Source organism: Sardina pilchardus, chromosome 3 (genome assembly GCF_963854185.1).
Source record: "Sardina pilchardus chromosome 3, fSarPil1.1, whole genome shotgun sequence".
Lineage (NCBI taxonomy): Eukaryota > Metazoa > Chordata > Actinopteri > Clupeiformes > Clupeidae > Sardina > Sardina pilchardus.
The window spans coordinates 8915022-8941931 of NC_084996.1; the positions used below are offsets into that span (position 1 = coordinate 8915022).

General features: G+C 40.6%; 1 protein-coding gene across 1 annotated transcript in view; it reads right to left on the bottom strand.

Annotated features, from left to right (window-relative positions):
- LOC134075834 (uncharacterized) overlaps window positions 1-26259 on the bottom strand; it is a 62373-nt gene extending 36114 nt beyond the window's left edge. The window contains exons 1-15 of the mRNA XM_062530894.1: window positions 26188-26259; window positions 25768-25799; window positions 25175-25283; window positions 22371-22533; window positions 22007-22199; window positions 21159-21227; window positions 20596-20664; window positions 14823-14906; window positions 14245-14328; window positions 13702-13770; window positions 11242-11325; window positions 2503-2649; window positions 2323-2398; window positions 1855-2055; window positions 1697-1762 (exon numbers count right to left, since the gene is read on the bottom strand). Of these exons, the coding sequence (XP_062386878.1) occupies window positions 1697-1762; window positions 1855-2055; window positions 2323-2398; window positions 2503-2649; window positions 11242-11325; window positions 13702-13770; window positions 14245-14328; window positions 14823-14906; window positions 20596-20664; window positions 21159-21227; window positions 22007-22199; window positions 22371-22533; window positions 25175-25283; window positions 25768-25799; window positions 26188-26218 (1477 nt within the window). The 5' untranslated portion in view covers window positions 26219-26259. The remainder of the gene's footprint in view (window positions 1-1696; window positions 1763-1854; window positions 2056-2322; window positions 2399-2502; window positions 2650-11241; window positions 11326-13701; window positions 13771-14244; window positions 14329-14822; window positions 14907-20595; window positions 20665-21158; window positions 21228-22006; window positions 22200-22370; window positions 22534-25174; window positions 25284-25767; window positions 25800-26187) is intronic.
- Window positions 26260-26910: the final 651 nt, after the last annotated feature.

Genomic DNA, 26910 nt, shown 5'->3' on the forward strand with positions numbered 1-26910 from the left:
CTTAAAGGGCGTTCTTTTAGCGTGTCTTGGCAGGGACAGATATCAAAGTCTCATGACCTCACTACAGGAGTCCAAGGATCAGTATTAGGGCCCCTCCTTTTCTCTATTTACACCACTTCTTTAGGTGGGATTATTCGCTCTCATGGATTTGAATATCATTGCTATGCGGACGACACTCAACTTTTCCTATCCTTCCCACCTGAGGACTCTAGTGTTTCCCATCGGATCTCTGCATGCCTGAAGGATATTTCAATCTGGATGAAGGATCAGCACCTTCAGCTTAATCTTTCAAAAACTGAGCTCTTGGTGTTTCCAACAAAAACTATTCCAAAAGCTATTCCCCAACAGATCAACATCCAGCTTGATTCATTCTCACTGACTCCAACTAGATTGGCACGCAACTTGGGTGTCATAATTGATGACCAACTTACTTTCTCTGAGCATGGTGCCTCAATTGCAAAGTCATGTCTGTATACCCTGTACAACATTAGGAAGATCAGACCTTATCTGACAAGATTCCACTCAGCTTCTTGTACAGGCAATGGTTATCTCCAAGCTGGACTACTGTAATTCTCTGTTAGCTGGCCTACCTGCTTGTGTATTAAGACCACTACAGTTGATTCAGAATGCTGCAGCACGACTGGTCTTCAATCAGCCAAAGAGGACACATGTAACCCCTCTCCTAGTTACTCTCCACTGGCTCCCTATAGTAGCCAGAATTACATTTAAATCTCTCACTCTGGACTATAGGACACTAAAGAACTGAAGTAGCTGGGAGCAGATCCAGTCAATCACGATGTACATTCCCAACCGCCCATTGCGATCTTCTGAGGAGCGTCTGTTATGTCGACCAACCATACATGCTAGGTCAAAGTGTAGATCCTATTCTTCAGTGGTTCCGTGTTGGTGGAATGAGTTGCCCAGTGCTCTCCGTTCCAGCAACAGTTTTGGATCTTTTAAGAGGGGTCATATTTGGTCATACTTAAGGCATATTTGTTTAATATGCACTTAGTCTTCTGAGCGTTTGTTATGTGTTATGGTTTGTATAATAGTATTGTTTTGTTATAATTTGTCCATTGATAGAATTTGACATTTATTTTGCTATTGTCCTTAAATTTAGCCATACCATGCTATAGTTATTGTTATCATATAATTAATTGAGTGACTTATTTGATTGCTATTCTCATTTAATTGTTTTATTTCTCATTAGGTTAGTGCTTAAAATGATTGTTTTATTGATAATGCTATTCTCCCTATTTTGTAATTGTTCACTGTTAATTTAATTTGTATTGTTATTATTTATTTGTATGTCGCTTTGGACAAAGGCGTCTGCTAAATAACCATAACCATAACCATCTCTCCTTTTGTCAAGCAGGCATATCTTAGTGATTTTTCAAAGCTAAGGTTCATCAGAATCCTATTTTACTTAGCCTACATGTCATCCAACTAGCTAAAATCCATGTCTGTCATATGCTACAATGTTACCATGTTCTAAACATCTGTATTTTACAGCTTGGATGCAATGTGACCGTTCATTTAAACTTAACAAGTTTGGCGAATTAATATACAAAGTAGTACGCCCAACAAATTGGATCTATTTCAAAGGTGCGCAAATAAAAGACGGTTAACACATGTTCTAAATTACGCAGGACAATGGGGAAGTCAACCAAGCAGTGGAATAAATGTATGTATGTACCTGCTGGTTGGACACCAATGTCCTCGTGTTCATCCTCCATTCCCTCATCTAGCAGCTGAACTTTCTCTGCAAAATGAAACTTGATATCAGGAAATCATGAATGGGAGACCATTCTTGTCTAAACATACAAAATATGCATGCTAAAGTATTACACATACCGTGAGGTTGAATTTCGATTTCATCGAGATTTTTTCCTTTGAATTCCATTAGTCGGCCTTGTTCAATAGACATCAGCACCTTTCTGATTTTTGCGAGTTGCAATGTTCCCTCTGGTAGTCTGTAATATTCTCTGTGCACAACGAGGTCATGTCCTAGGAAATTAGCCAACTGGTCCATTTCCGTTTCCGTCATGTTAAGTACTGTAGACAGAGTGGCAACAAAAAAGTATGGGTTGCCCCTCTGTATGCCACACTTTTCTCTTGAGCTGACAAGTAATTCTAATGAGCTGACCATCTTTGGTGTCAGAAGTATGGGGACTTTGCGTCCACGTTTGCCTCTAGTTTCTATTCTTGAAAAATGCCGACAGAGCTGTTTTTCTGTTTCACTTAAAGCCCAGTCTATGTCTTCGTGAGGATCAGATTTGTTTCTTAACATGAAGGCTGACAAAGGCATAGAAGAAACTTCACCCTCTCTCCTGATAATGATAACAGAAGAACCTTCCGAAGAACTGGATTCTTGATAATCAGGAATGGAGGACTTCATCTGCAGAGTCACATTCATATAGATATTTCATTTAGAAAACAAATCAAAAACAATATTTCATGTCCATACACACCCTCACAGACTCACTAAACTAACTCGCCCACCTGAATAGCCTTTCTTTTCATTATGGGTGGCGGCATAACAGAAGAACCTTCCGAAGAACTGGATTCTTCAGAGGAAGGAATATAATCTTCATCCTCATCTGGAGTAGTTTCAGTGTAGTCCTCATAGGCAATAATGGTTGACTTCATCTGAAAAGTCATATTCATATAGATATTTTATTTAGAAAACCATTCAAAAACAATTGTACAATGTTACAATGATTTTAATTAGGTAGACATGGCTTTTGCAATACTAAACTAGAAAAGCACTCAGAGCGCAGACCTCCGCCTGTATTGTTCTTCCTAGGTTGTCATACACTGCTCAAAAAAATAAAGGGAACACTGGTTCATAGGAGTATAGCATCAAGTCAGTCACACTCGTGTGATATTGATCTGGACAGTTATGTAACAGAGGTGGTTGTGAATCAGGTTGACCCGCTTTGATGTCAACGAAATTTACTGCAGGTGTACTAGAGGGCCAACTGTGAGACGACCCACAAAACAAGAATGTTTTTACAGGTGGTGGCAACTGGTAATTTTTCCATCTTCATCCCTCTTGACTGATTTTTCACTAGTTTTGCATTTGGATAGGGTCAGTGTTACTACTGGTAGCATAAGCGAGTATCTGGAGCCTACAGAGGTTGCACAGGGTAGTCCAACTCCTCCAGAATGGCACACCAATACTCGTCATTGCCAAAAAGATTGCCGTGTCTCCCATTGCAGTCTCAAGAGCATGGAAGAGATTACAGGAGACAGGCAGTTGCTCTAGGAGAGCAGGGTAGAGTGGTAGATGGTCGTTAACCCAATAGCAGGACCAGTATCTGCTCCTTTGTGCAAGGAGGAACAGTAGGAGTTTTGCTAGAGCCCTACAGAATGACCTCCAGCAGGCCGCTGGTGTGAATGTCTCAGACCACATTGTCAGAAACGGACTTTATGAGGTTGACCTGAGGGCCCGATAGCCTCTAGAGGGACCTGTGTTCACTGCCCTGTTCTGTGCATCCCTCCAAGGGTATGCCTCCCCAGACCATTACTGACCCACCACCAAACCGGTCATGCTGAATGATGTTGCAGGCAGCATAACGTTCTCCATGACATCTCCAGACCCTTCAATGTCTGTCACATATGCTCAGGGTGAACCTGCTCTCATCTGTGAAAAGTACAGGGCACTAGTGTAAAACCTGCCAATATTGCATTCTATGGCAAATGTCAATTGAGCTCCACAGTGCTGGGCAGGGAGCACAGGTCCCTCTAGAGGCCATCGGGCCCTCAGGCCACCTTCATGAAGTCTGTTTCTGGCAGTGTGGCCAGAGACATTCACGCCAGTGACCTGCTAAAGGTCATTCTGTAAGGCTCTAGTAGGGCTTCTACTGTTCCTCCTTGCACAAAGGAGCAGATACTGGTCCTGCTACTGGGTTAAGGATCTTCTCTCCTAGAGCAATTGCCTGTCTCCTGGAATCAATTCCATGCTCTTGAGATTGCAGGGGGAGACACAGCAGTCATTTTGGCAATGGAACGTATTGGTGTGCCAATCTGAAGGAGTTGGACTACCCTGTGCAACCTCTGTAGGCTCCAGATACTGGCTTATGCTACCAGTGGTAACAATGACCTTATCCAAATGCAAAAGTAGTGACAAATCAGTCAAGAAGGATGAAGATGGAAAAATTACCAGGTGCCACCACCTGTAAAAACATTCCTGTTTTGGGGGTCGTCTCACAGTTGGCCCTCTAGTACACCTGTAGAAAATGTTGTTGACATCAAAGCAGGTCAACCTGATTCACAAACCACCTCTGTTACATAACTGGCCAAATCAATATCTCACAAGTGTGACTGACTTGATGCTATACTCCTATGAACAGTGTTCCCTTTATTTTTTTGAGCAGTGTACATTTGAACCCAAACTATTCAGATTGCCACCACGTGGCCATACCATGCCATTACACTACTAAGCAAAAAACATAAACGGCTCCTGAATCTCGACGGTTTTACGGATCAAATTTCATCGAAATCCATCTATCACTTTGTGAGTTATCTTGCTAACAGACAGACAGAGAGACAGACAGACAAACAGACACAGACAAACAGACCCCGGTGAAAACATAACCTCCTTGGCGGAGGTAATAAAGCTGTTGCTATAATGATTGAAAGGGTAATGATGTTGGTCACTATGGTGGTTGCTAGCAGGGTGGGAATTTTGTAATTTTAGGGGCAAGGCCATTTGGCCTTCACCTTCTTTTGCTTTTTAGGGGCACCAAGGCCACATGACGGGGCACAAAGGCCACTGAATAAAATTTGATGGGTTTTACATTTCAGGATTATCTCGACCAAATACACAGACCCGCTAGCCGCTGTAGGCTTTGAGAAACACTAACGCAGCCTCAAACTTCTTTAAGTTGAGGCCCGGTTACGGCAGACTTTGGGTTCATAGGGCCCACCTACACGTACCTCCACCCCACCCCCATCAAATCATTAAGGTCATCATTATCACAACTCTTTTATGCTATATTTTTAGATATGCACTTTCACTTCAAAGCAGTCAAAGTAAAGTGCCAAAATTGTTCACAAAAAGTTTGTGAAAACTATGCACATGCACATGTCCTATGCACATCAGGTCTGCTTTACTAATGTAAGATATAATTAATAGTTCATTGCTTTTGCATGGTTGCATGAGAGATATTTCTGAAAACAACAACTATATGGGTGCTATTGTTTTGGGATGTTTCACTCATGCAAGCATCATAAGTCGTTTTCAGACAGGTTTTCTGCAAATTCTGTTATAATTGCTTGCCGCATTTCTGATGATAGCGGACATTCAGACATGAAGCATAGGCTATAGCGGAATGTACAGTATACGGCCACCTGTTGCTCACATCTAATTTTGAATTTCCGTTAATTGGGCTTTGGTTTGCTGGGCAGATAATGACGGCTGATAAATGCAGCCGCATAACTATGTGTTGTGCAGCTGTGCATGCCTGACAGCGGAAGAGTGTCGTTTTTACACCGGGAGTATGGAGGCGTCTATAGCCTTGCTGCATTATCTGCAGCATGTTAGAGATGGAACTATTCTGTGACATTAGGGTGCTCATCACTTGTGCGGATTTCCCCCGCGCTTACATTCACACAGCAGCTGTGGCGGCAACATTACGGCAAAAATATTTAATTATAAGTATAGTTATGGTTTATAATGAAGTTTCATTTGAATGCCTAAATGTAAGGATTCAGTAAACAATACAAACTTTTGTCTATGGTAAACGGCCGTGCAGATAGGCGTAAATCTGGAGATCTTTAAATGAAAGGCTACAATCGTCTGACCGTGTTTTAATTTGACTAAACAATACTCAATGCTAAACAATGTGTTGTGCAGTCTCTGCTCTGTTTGAATGGAAGTTGCGAGAATCCACGCTGCTCTATTAAATGTTAAATAATGAAATGTTAAATATGTTACAATAAACATTTTAAAATGTTAAATAATGAAGCGGAGCTTTGCCATCAACGTTATCGTTTAGTTTCAGTTTCTGTCGCGCAAACGCACACACGCATGCATTCAACGAACGCCCATACCTCCGCTTAATTGACCATTCGCAAAAGCCGCGCCCCCTAGTTATTGTTACTACGCCCGTCAAACAAAAAGGAACAGACGTTCTACAGGGCTCAAATGCGCCCAAAATGTATTAGAGTGAGCCTGAAGAAAAATCCAGGTTGCACTGGTGCACCTGACGCTGCTTGGGTGAAAGCATACATTTCGCAAGTTTCATTGTAGACTATTCCTGCAACTTTACCAAACAGTATAAACCACCTCTCCTGGGCCCTCTTTCTCTCGCTCTCCCCCTCATGCGCGCTCACTGGACACCCCCCGCAACATGCTGTTTTAATCATAAAACATTCACAATCGTGAAAGAAAATGACGCATAGAAGACGACTAGCTACAAGTCCGGTTAGCATCACAGTATGCTGCACAATTTTGATTAAAACAATTGCATTCACGTTGACTGATCATAGTGTTTTTCAACTCCAAGATTGGAGACTGTTTTGGATTAATGCAGCAGGGTTCAGATGCAAAACCCTCTAAATCCGTCTGACCTTTTCTTTTAAATGGACATTTTGTATCAGGCTAGGGTTTTGCATACGAATCAATATTTCAGACCAGAAGATTTTTGAAGCTTGAATTAACTTACAGCCTAGGCCTATGTGAAGCATTCACTCACCATTATCTCATTTTTTAACAAAGTGGCCAGGCTTTTGCATCTGAACTCTCTATGGCACGACAGACAGGGATGCAATATGCAGGGGAGGGATATTCGATGTAAAATGTTAAAATAAGCACAGACGGGAATATTAGCCTACAGCAATCGAGTCGTAGGCTACGTGTACCGATAGAAACCGATCTTGCAGTAAAATCAGCATATTGTGGGCCAGTAAGTTCCTGCACTGCGGGCAAATAGCCCACGTTTTAAACTGGGATTGGGACCATAAATACACAGTAGCGTAAACAATGCCAGATAGCTAAAAGTTGACGATCAACTAGCAACCACCACCCGAGAGCAAAACGCATCATCCCCTTTGTTATGCATGGTTAGGTTAGTGCTTGGTAGATTGCAAGTATTTATGACTTTGCAGACAGCAAGTGATTTGTTGGTATGTTGAGCACTGCTTTCACAATGCTAGATGAACCACAACTGTTACGTTCAGTTTTACAGATTTTATAGCCTCTAATGACCGTCAACCTCTTGCTAAAAATGATCTGTGTGGATAGCAACATTATCAATCAGTGCAGTCAGGCGAACAGCTAGCTGCCTGCATGTCCTGGATATTAAGTAGGTTGCTGATCAGTTAGTGTTCTAGCTTTAATACTTTCATATTTAATGCTATAAAGAACCACAACTGTTAACTGTTAAATCCAGTTTTACAGATTACGTGTACTTAGCTACTTACTTATTGATTAATATCATGCTAGGTTTATTGCTTACCTTCGAGCAGACGTATACCTCCAAGCAGTTTCGTACAGGTATTTTTCAACACTTTGTCACGGTAAAATGTCATTTTAGGTAGGTAGCTAATTTAGATACACTAGGTGTGGGTGCTTGTGTTTCTTTACGAATCCGCCGTAGTGTGTAAAGAGATTAAGTGCCACATACATGTAAGAGGGTGATAGAATTAACTTTCCAAATTAGCGACACTAAGTGCCACATAGGCTACTGTAGGTGATGGGTGTCGTTCTGATATGGAAAGTTATGAATCTTTGAGACATTTAGTATTGAGGTCTCCCACGCCGCTTAATCCATTGTAGGCATCTTTCCACTTGGATTTTGGGCTTTGGAAAGGCGAAAAAAACGCCCCCTCCCTCTAAACTTTTGGGGTACCTGGTGTATGACTTTCTCGTGCCATAGGCGCATCATTGCACCGTCTTGCAGAATTCGCAATGTTTGACGGGCATCCTTCTACTTTGTTACCGTTGCTGAGCTACGATTGGACAATGGCCGTTCGAGGGCGTGGTTTTGTGAACGGTCAATTGCAATACGGAACAAGACCTTTTTGTGTCAAATACGGGACGATTCTGTATTATACGGAGCGGCTGGCAATCCCTACAGGGGCACAAAGGCCACTGTGGCCTTACAATGGGTTTTTATTCACAGGGCATGAAGGCCAAAGCGTAGGGTAACGGCGGCCATGGCCGCGGTATAATTCCCACCCTGTGGTAATTAAGATGGTTGCTAGGGTGATGCTAGGGAACATGTGACGGTTGCTATGCCAAATAAAGCCTTTGCTAAACTGGGTGGTAGGTTAATCATGTTACTTATTATGGTGATTGCAAGGTTGACAGGTCGACATTATATTGGTGGTTGCTAGGGTAATTAAGATAGCTGCTAGGGTGTTACCAAGATACAAATGGTGAATGCTATGCCAAAAAAGCAATTGCTATGGTGATTGCAAGGTGTACATTACATTGCTGGTGGCTAGGTTATAGCTAGGATAATTATGACCGTTATTATAGAGTTGCTAGGGTACATATGGTGGTTACTATACCAAATAAAGTGGATGCTATGCTGGTTGATAGGGTAATCACTAGAGATGCACCGATTGCAATTTTGGGTTGATTCCGATTTTTCATAGAGTTTGACCTGCCGATTCCGATTTCATTTCTTCTAACCAACACCACACACACAAATAGTTATTTTATCTCTTTTATTTAAAGAGACCCTATGCAACTTTATCATAGTCATAAAATCACTTAGAAATCGTTGTTTTGCTTGACTGACCAGTTTTATCAAAAACAGTAATATTTCCTCCCGCCCCCAGTGTCCCTATCCGCTATTGCAACCTTGCAGTTTGTTCAGGAGGCAATCGCTCCTTGTTTACATCTGGAAAGCTGAGACGCGTAAGGAACAAGAAGAACCACGCTTGCAATTTATATATAGCCTATATGTATAAATATACACGCTAAAGCTGTCAAGGAAGCTCTGCAGAGAAATATGTAAGCATAAAACAAGCGGAAAAAAAAAACGAAACCGGAGATGAAATCGCCAATCCTGCATAGTTTCTTTTTAATAGAACATGTAAATATAGAAATGTATAGGGCCCTATGAAATCAGTTTTATTTTTTCCCAAATTCCGTTTTTTCGGATTTCTTTTTAGCGTTTTCGGATTTTTGCTTTTCTTTTTACTCCTAAGCAGTTTTGACCTTTAAAACTCAACAAAAAACCCTCACAATTTAGTTAACAGTTAACATATTCAGCAAAGCACATTCAAAATGCATCCAAACATTCAACAACTCATTGGCCAAAAATGAGTTTCAATTAAATGGCCATAACTAAGCGGTAAATCTAGATCCAAAAGGGCACTTTTATTATGTACAGTAACTGAAAATATATTTTTTAACAACTTAAACTACAACTACATGATGGTAAGGCACTTGGTAGGCCTATTGAGCTCAGTAAAAGACTTGTCAGTGAGCAGTACTGTACTACTTGCTGAAAAAATGCATTGTTTTTATCAATCTATCTATTTATTTATTTAAGTATTCTAGGCTAGTAGAATATTTGTAGAAACCAGGTCTATGCTAAAGTTTCATATAGCCTGGCTGGAGCTCCAAGCGGTTTTGTATAGCCTACAGACTTGTTTACAGCTCTTCGAGTCAAGGTAAAAAAACATTTCTGGTACATAGCTAATATAGATACAGTTATGGTTTGGGTGCTTGCGTTTCTGAGCGAATTCGCTGTCTTAGTTTGTAAATAAATTAATATTAAGTGACGCATACAGCATATATGCAAAAGGGTGATAAGACACGTCGTTCCGATAGCTTTGTTCTAGAGATGAACTTTCGATTTCATATGGTCGCTGTGTCTTTGAGGGTCCAGTCAATTGTGATTGACAAAACTTACAAAACAGTTGTTGTCCAGACTCAGAGAAGTCGTTGGGGAATTGTTTACCCCGATAATTAGCAAACAACTGTCAGTTGTGTTGCACTTGCCACCGTTGGCTGGCTTAAGAGGAGCCACTCGCTTCGATGCATCCATCAACGAACTCAACGTGAACTTGAATATTCGAGACGGTTACAAAGTTAACATGTTTAGCAATTACATATTTGGCCACGGTTTAGGTAGAGACCTTTCTGCGCTTGTTGCTTTAGACTGATACACGAGAAGGAATAATCATTTAAAAGGTTTATTGAACGTGTCAACAAAATATCTGCAAATTCCGGAATTCTCTTTCATAAGAGAATTCCGTTTTCATGTGCAGATTCCGTGATTCCGTCCGCGTTCTCTGCATCGCGGAAATTATAGGGCCCTAAATGTAATCAACTTATCAATAATGAAATGACTGTTAAAGAAATGGAACCGGTAAATGGAACACAGCCATTCCATTATTAAGGTCATTAAATGTCTTTCTTCTTTAAGTCTAATCTAGTCTTAAGTCACAATCGGTTATCTACGTTCAGCTGCACTTGTGGTTCAGCTGTAGGCACGCAATTAGCGCTGGGGACGGGCGGTCATGAGCAATGTTTACGTAGCCTAATGAAGTGACAGCTTAGTAAATTCTACGAAATATGGCAAAGCACAGCGTTCGCTGCATAGAAAAACTCGGTAGCCTATTAGCGCTTTCTTTGTAGCCCGACATCCAGCCCTGAGTGACCTGGTTGCTAGCTTCTTCAAACTTTGCAAACTAAGCTGGGTGTTGTTACATTTGCAGCATGCGAGTGCATTTGACCGGCATAGAATCGGCATGTCTCATCGGTGCATCTCTAGTAATCACATTGGTTTCTATGGTGGTTGCAAAGTTCACATTAAAGTGGTGTTTGCTAAGTTGGGAGTTCAATGGCGTGTCAAAGTTATGTAGGATAAAATAAACTGATAGAATTTTAAAAAAGCCCCAGCATACACTAAGCTTAAGTTGATGTCAAATAAAATATTGTGGGAACCAAATGAAAGCAAAGATCACATATATCGTAAAACAAAAGGGAATCAACTGTATGCTAAAATCTGTACCCATAGGATACGTTACTTAGGGCCTTAGGCTAGCTACGTAGTGCTAACAAACACACAAGCAGCCTCTCTAAGAAGATGGAATCGTTTCTCTCTGCATTACATTTTACTCTTCAAGAGGGATGAACTAATTGAAATTAGTGGCTAACTAGCAATAGTTTACATACAGCTCAAGGAGATATGCTAGTGACCAGAACGGTAGCCGCAGAAACTAACCAACAATAACAATACTACTTCCAAAACAGGCAAAGACTGATTATGTTACCTGAGTGGCACATGTTGAGAGATCACTGGTTGGGAAATCACTGGTAGAAGGCACATTTTCCAGGCTGCAAGTGGCATCCTCACCCTTGATAAGAAGAGAAAGACATGTACACAAAGTGTTAACATGTATGTTATGAATAGACTGTCAGTCATACCAACCTTCTAAACACTTTCACCTTGCACTTATTTCTAACATCATTCTATCCTTGCATTTCAATGATCGCATTAAATTTTGAGGGACCAGTTTCTAAGCAGCGGCGGAATTTTACCTGCTCCGGTTAGTTACTGAGCCGAAAAGTAAACGGAGAGCGCACTCTAATCAGGACACCTAGTAGCCTAGGTAATATCAGTCCGCCGCTGCCATTGCTTATATGCCTACTACCGACTTCAGGGAACAAAGTATAACTATTGCAATGCAATGCAAGGGTAGTTTTATTTGTAACAGTATTCCATCAACACAGACATTTGCATATATTTTATATACCTCAGGTGCACTGTGGAGTGGGTAAAACTGTTTTTACTGGCAGGCTAACACACTGTTGACTTGCAACTCTGCAACTAGAAGGACAGGACAAAACAGTCTCCACTGATAAATATCACGCTTGCTAACTTGAAAATGAGGTCCTATGTCTAGAATCCTGAACCACCCCATTAAAAAGGCACGGAATACACTCAGCTACTGCCAAACCAGGGATGGATATTAGCCACCCACCACCCGCCAAATGCATGTAGTTTTGCGCGCTGGTGGTTGAAATATGTCAACCCACCCGCCACTGTGGCGGGTAAGCAACTAGCCTACTTCTACTTCAAGTTGTTTATTTCATCAGAATATTACCAGTTGCCACAGAGATAAGAACACACGCCTTGTAGGCTATCAATAATCCTCAACATCGATGGACATGACGATCACAACAAACATTCTGGAACGGCGCGCCTCTCATTGCGTCAGCCTGGCCTACTCTTCCAGTTAACGTGGCAGCTAGATAGCCTACAACTATTGACTATACATTTACAATGAGGCTACCGGTTAATACGTTTAGGTAGGAAATACATTGGATATATATAACAGATATACCAAACTCCGAGTCATGGTAGTTAAGCACCCAGCCAATTAAACATGACCAAGGAAAAAGTGAACGGGACAACTCACAATACCATAGGCTACCACGGTAACCTACCTAAATCATAGAAGTTAACATTGGAAGACACTTATCTTTTCTATGACGCCAGAAATATTCTCCTTACCTTCTTAGTTTTTTTGAACATTCACGCTATTATATGAAAACATGTATCCTTGAACTATGCATGATTTTCCTAAAACCGAATGAAACCTATTTATGTTCACGTACTTCTTAAAGTGACATGCACTCAATTAGACCTACATATCACCCCCCTGTATATCATTAAAGACAAGTGTAATCCATAAGAAGTATTCAAATTACTGAATATTAATAATTATGCATATGCTATAAATTGTTGACAAAATGTATTAAGTGTATTCAATTATGAAATAGAAACAAGACAAGCCATTTTCTGAGCAGGGTTGAGCAGAGATGGGATTGCCACTGCTCTGAATGATCTGTATCAGGCTTAAGGCAATAAGGTTTTGCCTATATTTTTGTAATGTAAGAGACAGTGTCACACTATTTCAGCTTGTGTAGGCCTATCAGTGCTTTCTTATTGAACACAATACCGCGATAATACCGAAAACCGTGATAATTTTGGTCACTATAACCTTGGGGTTAAATTTTCATACCGTTACATCTCTACTTGGCAGTATAATGTATAGAGCGGTTGAATATATATTGGCTGGTAAAAATGTTGAGTGGCTGGTAGATTTTAAAATCTACCTGCCACAGTGGCAGGTGGAAAAAAAGTTAATTTCCATCCCTGTGCCAAACACTTAAAGTTGAGGGACTGTAAAACATCAGTTGTGGGGACCAATTGAAAAAGTCCTACACACACAAAGTTGTGGGGACCAACTAAAGGCATCTGTGACGGTTCTACACACACTTCACTTCAATAAAACAGGTAGAATCAAAGCGAGGTAGGGTGAAACATCAGTTATGGGGACCAATTGAAAAAGTCCTACACAAACAAAGTTGTGGGGACCAACTAAAGGCATCTGTAGCGGTTCTACACACACTTCAATAAAACAGGTAGAATCAAGAAAGGTAGGATAAAACATCAGTTGTGGGGACCAATTGAAAAAGTCCTACACACACAAAGTTGTGGGGACCAACTAATCAAATTCAAAAAGTCCCGGCATACACTCAGCTTCAATAGGATAGTAAGACGCAAGCTGATGTCAAATAAAATATCAGTTGTGGGAACCAAGTAAAAGCAAAGACTACATATATTGTAAGACAAAGGGGAAGAAATTGTATGCTATAAACTTCCCACAGGTCACGTTACTTTGGCTGGCTATGTAGTGCTAACAGAAACATCATGATTATGTTACCTGAGTGGCACATGTTGGGAAATCACTGGTAGAAGGCACATTTTCCAGGCTGCAAGTGGCATCATCACCCTTGATAAGAAGAGAAAGACATGTACACAAAGTGTTAACATGTACGTTATGAATAGACTGTCAGTCAAAACAACCTTCTAAACATTTTCACCTTGCACTTACATTTGTATCTTTTTTAAAAAGCAGTGCATTTATGCTATAAACTGTATCCATTGCTAAAGTTACTTAGGCTAGCAATGTAGTGCTAGCAGACATACAAGCAGCCTCTCTGGTGAGGACAAGAATGGTTTCTTTCTTCCTTGCATTTACTCTCTCCTAGTATGATGCAATAAAAGTTGCATGCAATTGAGATTAGTGGCTAACTAGCTATTTAGCAATAGTTTATGCACAGCTCCAGGAGTTATGTTACAGTGAGCAGAAGGATAGCTGTAGAAACTAGTTTCACATGAGGCGTAAACACCAGCGCCATCACTGTGGCCCTAGCCTAACTAATGAATGTCAAATTCCACAACAGGCAAAGACTGATTATCTTACCTGAGTGGCATATGTTGAGAGATCACTGGTTGGGAAATCACTGGTAGAAGGCACATTTTCCAGGCTGCAAGTGGCATCATCACCCTTGATAAGAAGAGAAAGACATGTACACAAAGTGTTAACATGTACGTTATGAATAGACTGTCAGTCAAAACAACCTTCTAAACATTTTTACCTTGCACTTACATTTGTATCTTTTTTAAAAACAGTGCATATATGCTATAAACTGTATCCATTGCTAAGGTTACTTAGGCTAGCAATGTAGTGCTAACAGACATACAAGCAGCCTCTCTGGTGAGAGGACAAGAATGGTTTCTTTCTTCCTTGCATTTACTCTCTCCTAGTATGATACAGTAAAAGTTGCATGCAATTGAGATTAGTGGCTAACTAGCTATTTAGCAATAGTTTATGCACAGCTCCAGGAGTTATGTTACAGTGAGCAGAAGGATAGCTGTAGAAACTAGTTTCACATGAGGCGTAAGCACCAGCGCCATCACTGTGGCCCTAGCCTAACTAATGAATGTCAAATTCTGCTTCACAATACTATTTCCACAACAGGCAAAGACTGATTGTCTTACCTGAGTGGCACATGTTGAGAGATCACTGGTTGGGAAATCACTGGTAGAAGGCACATTTTCCAGGCTGCAAGTGGAATCATCACCCTTGATAAGAAGAGAAAGACATGTACACAAAGTGTTAACATGTACGTTATGAATAGACTGTCAGTCATACCAACCTTCTAAACACTTTCACCTTGCACTTAGATTGGCATTCTTTCTTTATTTTATTTGACATGAGTCATGGGCAACAGGTGCAAGAAACCGTGAAGGCCCTACACACAAACCTGACTTCAATATGATAATTAGAAGCAAGTTAAGAAAGGATAAAACATTATTTGTGGGAACAAAGTGAAAGAAATCTTTAAAACAAATCTACAAACCCTTCACACAAACATATTCAACTTCAATATGACAATGCATAGCAAGCTGAGGTAGAATAAATGATCAGTTGTGAAGGCCATACGAAGGAATTTAAAGGGGTGGTTGAGGATTTTGGACATAGGACCTTCACTTCCAAGTTAGCCAGTGTGATATTTATCAGTGGAGATCGTTTCGAACATGTGTCATCCGATCCTTCCAGCTGCAGAACTCGCAGGTGCTAGACTAGCGCAAGTCATCAGTATGTTAGGCTGCCACCAAAAAGAGTCTTACCCACTCCACAGTACAGCCAATGCCAATAAGAATATAATGCCAGACTATCAATACAGAGTTTTACATCGATAGTTTTATTTCTAACATCATTCTATCCTTGCATTTCAATGATCGCATTAAATTTTGAGGGACCAGTTTCTAAGCAGCGGCGGAATTTTACCTGCTCCGGTTAGTAGTACTGAGCCGAAAAGTAAACAGAGAGCGCACTCTAATCGGGACACCTAGTAGCCTAGGTAATATCAGTCCGCCGCTGCCATTGCTTATATGCCTACTACCGACTTCAGGGAACAAAGTATAACTATTGCAATGCAATGCAAGGGCAGTTTTATTTCCAACAGTATTCCGTCAACACAGACATTTGCATATATTTTATATACCTCAGGTGCACTGTGGAGTGGGTAAAACTGTTTTTACTGGCAGGCTAACACGCTGTTGACTTGCAACTCTGCAACTAGAAGGACTGGACAAAACAGTCTCCACTGATAAATATCACACTTGCTAACTTGAAAATGAGGTCCTATGTCTAGAATCCTGAACCACCCCATTAAAAAGGCACGGAATACACTCAGCTACTTAGCCTGACTCTCGCCAGACCCCTGTAGTTCCGCCATGCTCCACCAGAGGCGTTTCGCTGAGCTCCACACAAGGGTCTGGACTCGAGGGCAAACCAAACTCCTTCCAGGGAGCAAAAAATGATGAACCAATCAGGAGCCCCGAAGCGAGTGTTGGATTCAAACAACAATGGCGGCACGCAACAAGGAGTCTTGTGCTGACATTGATTCTGCTATTTCAACCATTTTGTCGAATCTATCGAGTATTCATTCTTTAAAAGATGAACAGAGAATGGTTTAAGACATTTATTGGTGGCAAGGATGTTTTTACTCTTCTTCCGACCGGGTTTGGCAAGAGCTTGAAGAAGCCTAGCACGTCATTCAAGATAACAGACAAGTGGTTTATCAAATCACATGCAAGGATGTTTTACAAGGCCCCGCCTTCAGAAATACATCTCCTATCGAGAAGTCCCAGATCCTTGTGTGAAGCAGACAGCGAACTACAAGGATCTGGCGAGAGTCAGGTTATCAGCTACTGCCAAACCAGGGATGAAAATTAGCCACCCACCACCCGCCAAATGCGTGTAGTTTTGCGCGCTGGCGGTTGAAATATGTCGTCAACCCATCCGCCACTGTGGCGGGTAAGCAACTAGCCTACTTCTACTTCAAGTTGTTTATTTCATCAGAATATTACCAGTTGCCAGAGAGATAAGAACACACGCCTTGAAGGCTATCAATAATCCTCAACATCGATGGACATGACGATCACAACAAACATTCTGGAACGGCGCGCCTCTCATTGCGTCAGCCTAGCCTACTCTTCCAGTTAACGTGGCAGCTAGATAGCCTACAACTATTGACTATACATTTACAATGAGGCTACCGGTTAATACGTTTAGGTAGGAAATACATTGGATATATAACACATATACCAAACTCCAAGTCATGGTAGTTAAGCACCCAGCCAATTAAACATGACCAAAGAAAAAGTGAACGGGACAACTCACAATGCCATAGGCTACCACGGTAACCTACCTAAATCATAGAAGTTAACATTGGAAGACACTTATCTTTTCTATGACGCCAGAAATATTCTCCTTACCTTCTTAGTTTTTTTGAATATTCACGCTATTTCATGAAAAAACATGTATCCTTGAACTATGCATGATTTTCCTAAAACCAAATGAAACCTATTTATGTTCACGTACTTCTTAAAGTGACAGGCACTCACTTAGACCTACACATCACCCCTGATTATCATTAAAGACAAGTGTAATCAATAAGAAGTATTCAAATTACTGAATATTTTGAGTAATTATGCATATGCTATAAATTGTTAACAAAATGTATAAAGTGTATTCAAATATGAAATAGAAACAAGACAAGCCATTTTCTGAGCAGGGTTGAGCAGAGATGGGATTGCCACTGCTCTGAATGATCTGTATCCAGCTTAAGGCAATAAGGTTTTGCCTATGTTTTTGTAATGTAAGACAGTGTCACACTATTTCAGCTTGTGTAGGCCTATCAGTGCTTTCTTATTGAACACAATACCGCGATAATACCGAAAACCGTGATAATTTTGGTCACTATAACCGTGGGGTTAAATTTTCATACCGTTACATCTCTACTTGGCAGTATAATGTATAGAACGGTTGAATATACATTGGCTGGTAAAAATGTTGAGTGGCTGGTAGATTTTAAAATCTACCTGCCACAGTGGCAGGTGGAAAATGGTTAATTTCCATCCCTGTGCCAAACACTTAAAGTTGAGGGACTGTAAAACATCAGTTGTGGGGACCAATTGAAAAAGTCCTACACACACAAAGTTGTGGGGACCAACTAAAGGCATCTGTAGCGGTTCTACACACACTTCAATAAAACAGGTAGAATCAAAGTGAGGTAGGATGAAACATCAGTTGTGGGGACCAATTGAAAAAGTCCTACACACACAAAGTTGTGGGGACCAACTAAAGGCATCTGAAGCGGTTCTACACACACTTCAATAAAACAGGTAGAATCAAGAAAGGTAGGATAAAACATCAGTTGTGGGGACCAATTGAAAAAGTCCTACACACACAAAGTTGTGGGGACCAACTAAAGGCATCTGTAACGGTTCTACACACACTTCACTTCAATAAAACAGGTAGAATCAAAGTGAGGTAGGATGAAACATCAGTTGTGGGGACCAATTGAAAAAGTCCTACACACACAAAGTTGTGGGGACCAACTAAAGGCATCTGAAGCGGTTCTACACACACTTCAATAAAACAGGTAGAATCAAAGTGAGGTAGGATAAAACATCAGTTGAGGGGACCAATTGAAAAAGTCCTACACACACAAAGTTGTGGGGACCAACTAAAGGCATCTGAAGCGGTTCTACACACACTTCAATAAAACAGGTAGAATCAAAGTGAGGTAGGATAAAACATCAGTTGTGGGGACCAATTGATAAAGTCCTACACACACAAAGTTGTGGGGACCAACTAAAGGCATCTGAAGCGGTTCTACACACACTTCAATAAAACAGGTAGAATCAAGAAAGGTAGGATAAAACATCAGTTGTGGGGACCAATTGAAAAAGTCCTACACACACAAAGTTGTGGGGACCAACTAAAGGCATCTGTAACGGTTCTACACACACTTCACTTCAATAAAACAGGTAGAATCAAAGTGAGGTAGGATGAAACATCAGTTGTGGGGACCAATTGAAAAAGTCCTACACACACAAAGTTGTGGGGACCAACTAAAGGCATCTGAAGCGGTTCTACACACACTTCAATAAAACAGGTAGAATCAAAGTGAGGTAGGATAAAACATCAGTTGAGGGGACCAATTGAAAAAGTCCTACACACACAAAGTTGTGGGGACCAACTAAAGGCATCTGAAGCGGTTCTACACACACTTCAATAAAACAGGTAGAATCAAAGTGAGGTAGGATAAAACATCAGTTGTGGGGACCAATTGATAAAGTCCTACACACACAAAGTTGTGGGGACCAACTAAAGGCATCTGAAGCGGTTCTACACACACTTCAATAAAACAGGTAGAATCAAGAAAGGTAGGATAAAACATCAGTTGTGGGGACCAATTGAAAAAGTCCTACACACACAAAGTTGTGGGGACCAACTAAAGGCATCTGTAACGGTTCTACACACACTTCAATAAAACAGGTAGAATCAAAGTGAGGTAGGATGAAACATCAGTTGTGGGGACCAATTGAAAAAGTCCTACACACACAAAGTTGTGGGGACCAACTAAAGGCATCTGAAGCGGTTCTACACACACTTCAATAAAACAGGTAGAATCAAGAAAGGTAGGATAAAACATCAGTTGTGGGGACCAATTGAAAAAGTCCTACACACACAAAGTTGTGGGGACCAACTAAAGGCATCTGTAACGGTTCTACACACACTTCACTTCAATAAAACAGGTAGAATCAAAGTGAGGTAGGATGAAACATCAGTTGTGGGGACCAATTGAAAAAGTCCTACACACACAAAGTTGTGGGGACCAACTAAAGGCATCTGAAGCGGTTCTACACACACTTCAATAAAACAGGTAGAATCAAAGTGAGGTAGGATAAAACATCAGTTGAGGGGACCAATTGAAAAAGTCCTACACACACAAAGTTGTGGGGACCAACTAAAGGCATCTGAAGCGGTTCTACACACACTTCAATAAAACAGGTAGAATCAAAGTGAGGTAGGATAAAACATCAGTTGTGGGGACCAATTGATAAAGTCCTACACACACAAAGTTGTGGGGACCAACTAAAGGCATCTGAAGCGGTTCTACACACACTTCAATAAAACAGGTAGAATCAAGAAAGGTAGGATAAAACATCAGTTGTGGGGACCAATTGAAAAAGTCCTACACACACAAAGTTGTGGGGACCAACTAAAGGCATCTGTAACGGTTCTACACACACTTCAATAAAACAGGTAGAATCAAAGTGAGGTAGGATGAAACATCAGTTGTGGGGACCAATTGAAAAAGTCCTACACACACAAAGTTGTGGGGACCAACTAAAGGCATCTGAAGCGGTTCTACACACACTTCAATAAAACAGGTAGAATCAAGAAAGGTAGGATAAAACATCAGTTGTGGGGACCAATTGAAAAAGTCCTACACACACAAAGTTGTGGGGACCAACTAAAGGCATCTGTAACGGTTCTACACACACTTCAATAAAACAGGTAGAATCAAAGTGAGGTAGGATGAAACATCAGTTGTGGGGACCAATTGAAAAAGTCCTACACACACAAAGTTGTGGGGACCAACTAAAGGCATCTGAAGCGGTTCTACACACACTTCAATAAAACAGGTAGAATCAAAGTGAGGTAGGATGAAACATCAGTTGTGGGGACCAACTGATCAAATTCAAAAAGTCCCGGCATACACTCAGCTTCAATAGGATAGTAAGGCGCAAGCTGATGTCAAATAAAATATCAGTTGTGGGAACCAAGTGAAAACAAAGACTACATATATTGTAAGACAAAGGGGAAGAAATTGTATGCTATAAACTACCCATAGGTCACATTACTTAGGCTGGCTATGTAGTGCTAACAGAAACATCATGATTATGTTACCTGAGTGGCACATGTTGGGAAATCACTGGTAGAAGGCACATTTTCCAGGCTGCAAGTGGCATCATCACCCTTGATAAGAAGAGAAAGACATGTACACAAAGTGTTAACAAGTACGTTATGAATAGACCATCAGTCATAACAACCTTCTAAACACTTTCACCTTGCACTTACATTTGTATCTTTTTTAAAAACAGTGCATATATGCTATAAACTGTATCCATTGCTAAGGTTACTTAGGCTAGCAATGTAGTGCTAACTGACATACAAGCAGCCTCTCTGGTGAGAGGACAAGAATGGTTTCTTTCTTCCTTGCATTTACTCTCTCCTAGTATGATACAGTAAAAGTTGCATGCAATTGAGATTAGTGGCTAACTAGCTATTTAGCAATAGTTTATGCACAGCTCCAGGAGTTATGTTACAGTGAGCAGAAGGATAGCTGTAGAAACTAGTTTCACATGAGGCGTAAGCACCAGCGCCATCACTGTGGCCCTAGCCTAACTAATGAATGCCTGTTGTGGAAATAGTATTGTGAAGCAGAATTTGACAAAGACTGATTGTCTTACCTGAGTGGCACATGTTGAGAGATCACTGGTAGAAGGCACAGTTTCCAGGCTGCAAGTGGCATCATCACCCTTGATAAGAAGAGAAAGACATGTACACAAAGTGTTAACATGTACGTTATGAATAGACCATCAGTCATAACAACCTTCTAAACACTTTCACCTTGCACTTACATTTGTATCTTTTTTAAAAACAGTGCATATATGCTATAAACTGTATCCATTGCAGTGTTTCCCACAGATTAGAAGGCAATGTGTGGTGGTCGCCCCATGTCTGACGGGGGGGGGGGGTTAAAGCAGGCATAACTACAAGCATGTAATTGGGCTACAGGTTTTCTTCAGGAATGGCACGTTTGAACAGGCACTGCACTAGTTGTATAAACTTGCGACGGGTGCTGAATACAGAGTTGTTAGTGAAAACTTTGGCGTCAGCGAAACAACTGTGCACCGGTGTGTTAATTCAATTTGTTTTATTCTACGGGAACAAGCAAAGAGAGCACATCAACTTTAATAGCATTATACCTCATGCGCATCGAGAGTTGATCCACCCCCCTCTAGCAAATCAACTATTGATGTGCATTCGAATTCTTGATGTGCATTTCACATTGTTTCCAACTGGGATTTCTTATTCGAATAGATACAATGTGCATTAGAAAGTTGGATGGAAGCACGCTAACTAAGAAAAGGATCACTTACAGGTTGGGATAGTCATTAATAAAACTGTGCAAGCTAAGTACAGGTGTTTGTAAACTGAAAGGTAGTACACAGAAATCGAGGAATGCCATTATTGTAATTTAAATCTAATAAAGTTATTATTCTAAACAGAAATTGCTAACGCTGCTAGATCTCACCTCATTTCTCCATGGCCAGTCTGTTCCGCCATAATCATAAGTGATCTCCTCTCTTTGGCAAATATCACGGAGGGCGAACAAACAGAGATGTGGTTTACGATCAACCTCAATTAACTTCATGCGGCAATTAGGAGTCTTATGGTCGTTGTTCACCAATCTCCCAAGACTGTTGTCTTCCAATGCTGCGTCAATGCTGGAAAATGCATTAAAATCAACAAGAGCAATTTGAGGGAACACTCCAATTTTTTGAGGAATAGGCTAATTTTCTAACTCCCTTAAGAGTTAAACAATTAAGAGTTTGAGGGTTTTTTTTCTATCCATTTAGTACATTTAGTAAGATCTCTGGAAATTGTTAAAAACTTACCACCACCATTTGCCTTTCCATTTAAAGTCAAACAAAAAGACACACCAATGTTTATGGTAGATTTTCCTCCTATAATGAGCTTCTGCTGCATCAATGATTACTCCTCTGTATTCAACCACAAAATCACCCTGCTGGAATGGTGCTAAGGTAAAGACACCACGGCCTGAAAAAAACAGAATGTGGGTCGGAAATGTACAAAAAACTTCATCAGCATACATGAGCATATAAACTTAGGCCTGGCAGATAACCTTTTCCCACATAGCACTGGTGCGCAGGAGGTGTCTATAAGACTACAATGTTTCACCAAAAAATAATCACAAACAAAAAACCCTCAGAACAATCCCATGATGGAAGTATCTCAATGCATGCCAAGTCACATAAGGAAGATATTGACCTTTAGACAACATATCAAGTGACCTGGGATGCATTGAGATACTTCCATCATACCATATCATTGACAATCATTTGTTCTATAATGTACTTCCATTGAAACACATTGATTTTGACTTGACTTGATATCCTCATTTCTGAGGTGATATGAAGTGATATCTAATATTCCCATTGTATTTTGGCATCCAATATACAAGCAAAATGCAGCAATTATTTTGAAGCTGACTGTACCTATTGTTCAGATTTAGTGTTCTAGAAATATATGCAAATTATTGCATATTTAAGTAAAAGTAGTCTAATTTGCATATCTAAACATCACATTTCAGAAAACTTGCAATACAAAAATTATTTGCCTTAATGTGAGTAAACAACTGTGAAAGTTTCAAGTTGATATCTACAGTTTACCCATTTCAGGCGAACTCTCAACAGGTGTAGCCTACATGAACGCAAGCATGATCAAGTTCAGACTACAGCAATTTGTTTGTTCAAGTAATTCTGCGCTGGTTTCGTTGAGTGTTGTGTAAGTTGCAGTATAAAGTTAAGCGTTTTCATGTAGCAAATTGCTGTAGTCTGAACTTGAATGACACTGCCTGCCTGCAGAAAGCTAGTTGTTAAATGATGTGATGCTGCAAGCCAGGCTGAGGCTAGCTTACATGAACGCTTGTGCATGAATAACTGAAAATCTTAGTCAAATGACATGTAGTCATGCGCATACACAGGCATGATTACGTCTGGCTTGATATGAATGTAATTATACCCGACATCGCGTCGCCAGCATTTACGCATAAAACAAACATGCCAACAACCAAAGTTTAAACAAAATTTCACAGCGCCATTTGAGCTTGTCTGTGCTACATATGCCTTCACTGCACGTGAACGAGACAATTTATTAATGCCGAATTTATCCACGGTTCAGTCCTAAACACTGTTCACACACAAATTACTGTGATCTTTGCTCAGTGTACACAAACAGCGCAAGGCCTGACACATAAGCATATTCTTACCAATATCGAGCGGGGACATGTTGTTAAATGTTTGCAGCATGTCGGCGAACTACTTGTACATGAGAGCGCTTTAACTTTATACTTCAACTTACACAACTCAACGAAACCAGCTCAGAATTACTTGAACAAACAAATTGCTGTAGCTTGTGAACTTGAATATGACACTGCTTGCCAGCAGAAAGCTAATTTTTAACACAGCGCCTTGTGGAGGAATAAGTAGATCGCAAGACAGAACTGAGCATATTTAACATCGTTTTGAGCTGTTAGCAAACATTTCTGTTTTCACCGCATGTGAACGAGACAATTTGTTAATGCCGAATTTATCCACGGTTCAATCCTAAATACTGTTCACACGCAAATTACAGTTAACTTCGCTCAGTGTACACAAACAGCGCAAGGCTTGATACATAAATTAAGCATATTCTTACCAATATCGAGCGGGGACATGTTGTTAAATGTTTGCAGCCTGTCGGCAAACTGCTTACATGAGAACGCTTTAACTTTATACTGCAACTTACACAAAACTCAACGAAACCAGCGCAGAATTACTTGAACAAACAAATTGCTGTAGTCTGAACTTGAATGACACTGCCTGCCTGCAGAAAGCTAGTTGTTAAATGATTCGCAGAATGTAGGCTAACTCTCAACAGGTGTAGCCTATTAGCCTCCCGCCCGTATACTTCCTGTGATGCTGCAAGCCAGGCTGAGGCTAGCTTACATGAACGCTTGTGCATGAATAACTGAAAATCTTAGTCAAATGACATGTAGTCATGCGCATACACAGGCATGATTACGTCTGGCTTGATATATAATTATACCCGACATCACGTCGCCAGCATTTATGCATGAAACAAACATGCCAACAACCAAAACAAAATTTCACAGCGCCATGTGAGCTTGTCTGTGCTACATATGCCTTCGCCGCATGTGAAGGAGACAATTTATTAATGCCGAATTTATCCACGGTTCAGTCCTAAACACAGTTCACACACAAATTACTGTGATCTTTGCTCAGTGTACACAAACAGCGCAAGGCCTGACACATGAATTAAGCATACCGGTATTCTTACCAATATCGAGCAGGGACATGTTAAATGTTTGCAGCATGTCGGCGAACTACTTGTATGAGAACGCTTTAACTTTATACTGCATCTTACACAACTCAACGAAACCAGCGCAGAAGTACAAACATGCCAACGACCAAAGTTTAAACAAAAGTTACCAGCGCAGAATTAGCTGCTACTTGAACAAACAAATTGCCGTAGCCTGTGAACTTGAATATGACACTGCTTGCCTGCAGAAAGCTAGTTTTTAAAATAGCGCATTGTGGAGGAATACGTTTAACATCGTTTTGAGCTGTTAGCAAACATTTCTGTTTTCCTCCTGTTTCCAGTTTCAAATATAACATACCTTTTTGAGGGCTAATGAACTTCGCCTCCAGCATTTCAGTGTCTCTGCAATTACATGCATGGTCACGCGCTTCGTGCAAGGGATTTCGTCTTCGTCGTAGCATGTTAATCTGTAGACATTTATATTAAACGATTTGTATCGTGTCAGTTTACCACATTTGGACAAAATAAGTTATTCCTTCAAGGGAAATGAAGTGTTGCTAACTAAATGAGCACCAAGTTCGCAATAGCTAGCACATTATGCTGGCTCTAGAAAGATGCCGACGTAAACGCTACCTAGTTTGCTAGTTTAGTTAGCAATTCCTATAACCGATATAACACCAGGTTTTGTGAAAGTATGTCTTAAGAGTAAGGCATAAAAACACAATATGTAGTCAAATTAACAACAACCACAACTATCACCAACTGCTTTGAAACTGCATACAGATACAAAATTAAATAAATTAATAAAAAGACCTGACAAAATGTACCATTGCTAACCCACCATGCATTTAGTAGCCTTTTGACTTCACCCGCCCTCATTTGTTTTCTTAGTTCAAACATTTCGAGTTAATGTGTATAAACTGGTACAGTAAGCTCGTAATAGATATTTACCTTTTGTTGTTGCTGGCATGGTTGTCCTACATCTGAAGTTTGAGAAAATGACGATTAGCTGCTAGTCAAAAGAAGTCCGACATTACATTTTCTGAAAACAGTTATACTTACCTTCTTTGTAATGTCAAAATGGGACTAGGTATGAGACGTGTGATATCTACATGCACATAGAACACTATCAATAACTTTATTTCAGCATTCACAATTTCACCCATATTATACAAGTGCATAATTAAGGAATTCACCGTGCTACTCTCGATGATGCACACACTAGCAGTGCTACCCTTCTTTAGCTATAAGTTACTAGCTGCAACATGTGCTCCCCTTGACCCTGAATACTAACACTTACAGTAGTCAGGCATGCATTCTTATTTGACGATCTACAATTAACATTTACTCTCGCAATTTGATTAAACTTACTTTGTATCTGTGAAGTTGGATGATGTTCCATAAAATAGTGAAAATACGGTAGAAAAATATTGCTGTTCCCAAAATGGCTTCCTCTTCTTCTGATTTTGGTTTTCTGGCGGTCTTTCTCGATGATGCGATCTACTCATTTGCATATTCTGATTTCTCGGATCTGATTGGTAGATGTCCACATGTGTGTGTGTGTGTGAGAGACATGCAGTTACAGTGCACGATCATGGGTAGGCGGTGCTGAGCACCCCCAAAACACACACAAAACACACATTTTCAAAATTTCATGACATATGGGCCAACCTAAATTTTGTATCCAGGCAGTTGGCAATGTTGTTCTAGGCTCATCTAAAGGAAAAACATAATGGGGACCAAGTGTAAGTCCCCACCATTCGAGCGGTCCCCACCCTGTGACTACTTTGTCAGGTCGAAGTTCCCATTTTGTGATAAAGACAAGTGCACACACACACACACACACACACACACCTCCCAGTCATCTCTTTGAAAGAAATATGAACAGTGTGTAGGAGTGTGTAGGAGGGATGAGGAGATGCAGGTATGTTTTAAGTGTTTCTTGGCCTCCACACACTGAGCGCTTGGTATAAACAAAAGTTTGTCATAGACAGACAGTCCATATTTGTACGGTTTGAACGCTTGCATTACTTAGTATGTATATAAGAGTGTGTGTGTGTGTGTGTGTGTGTGTGTGCGTGTGTGTGCGCACAC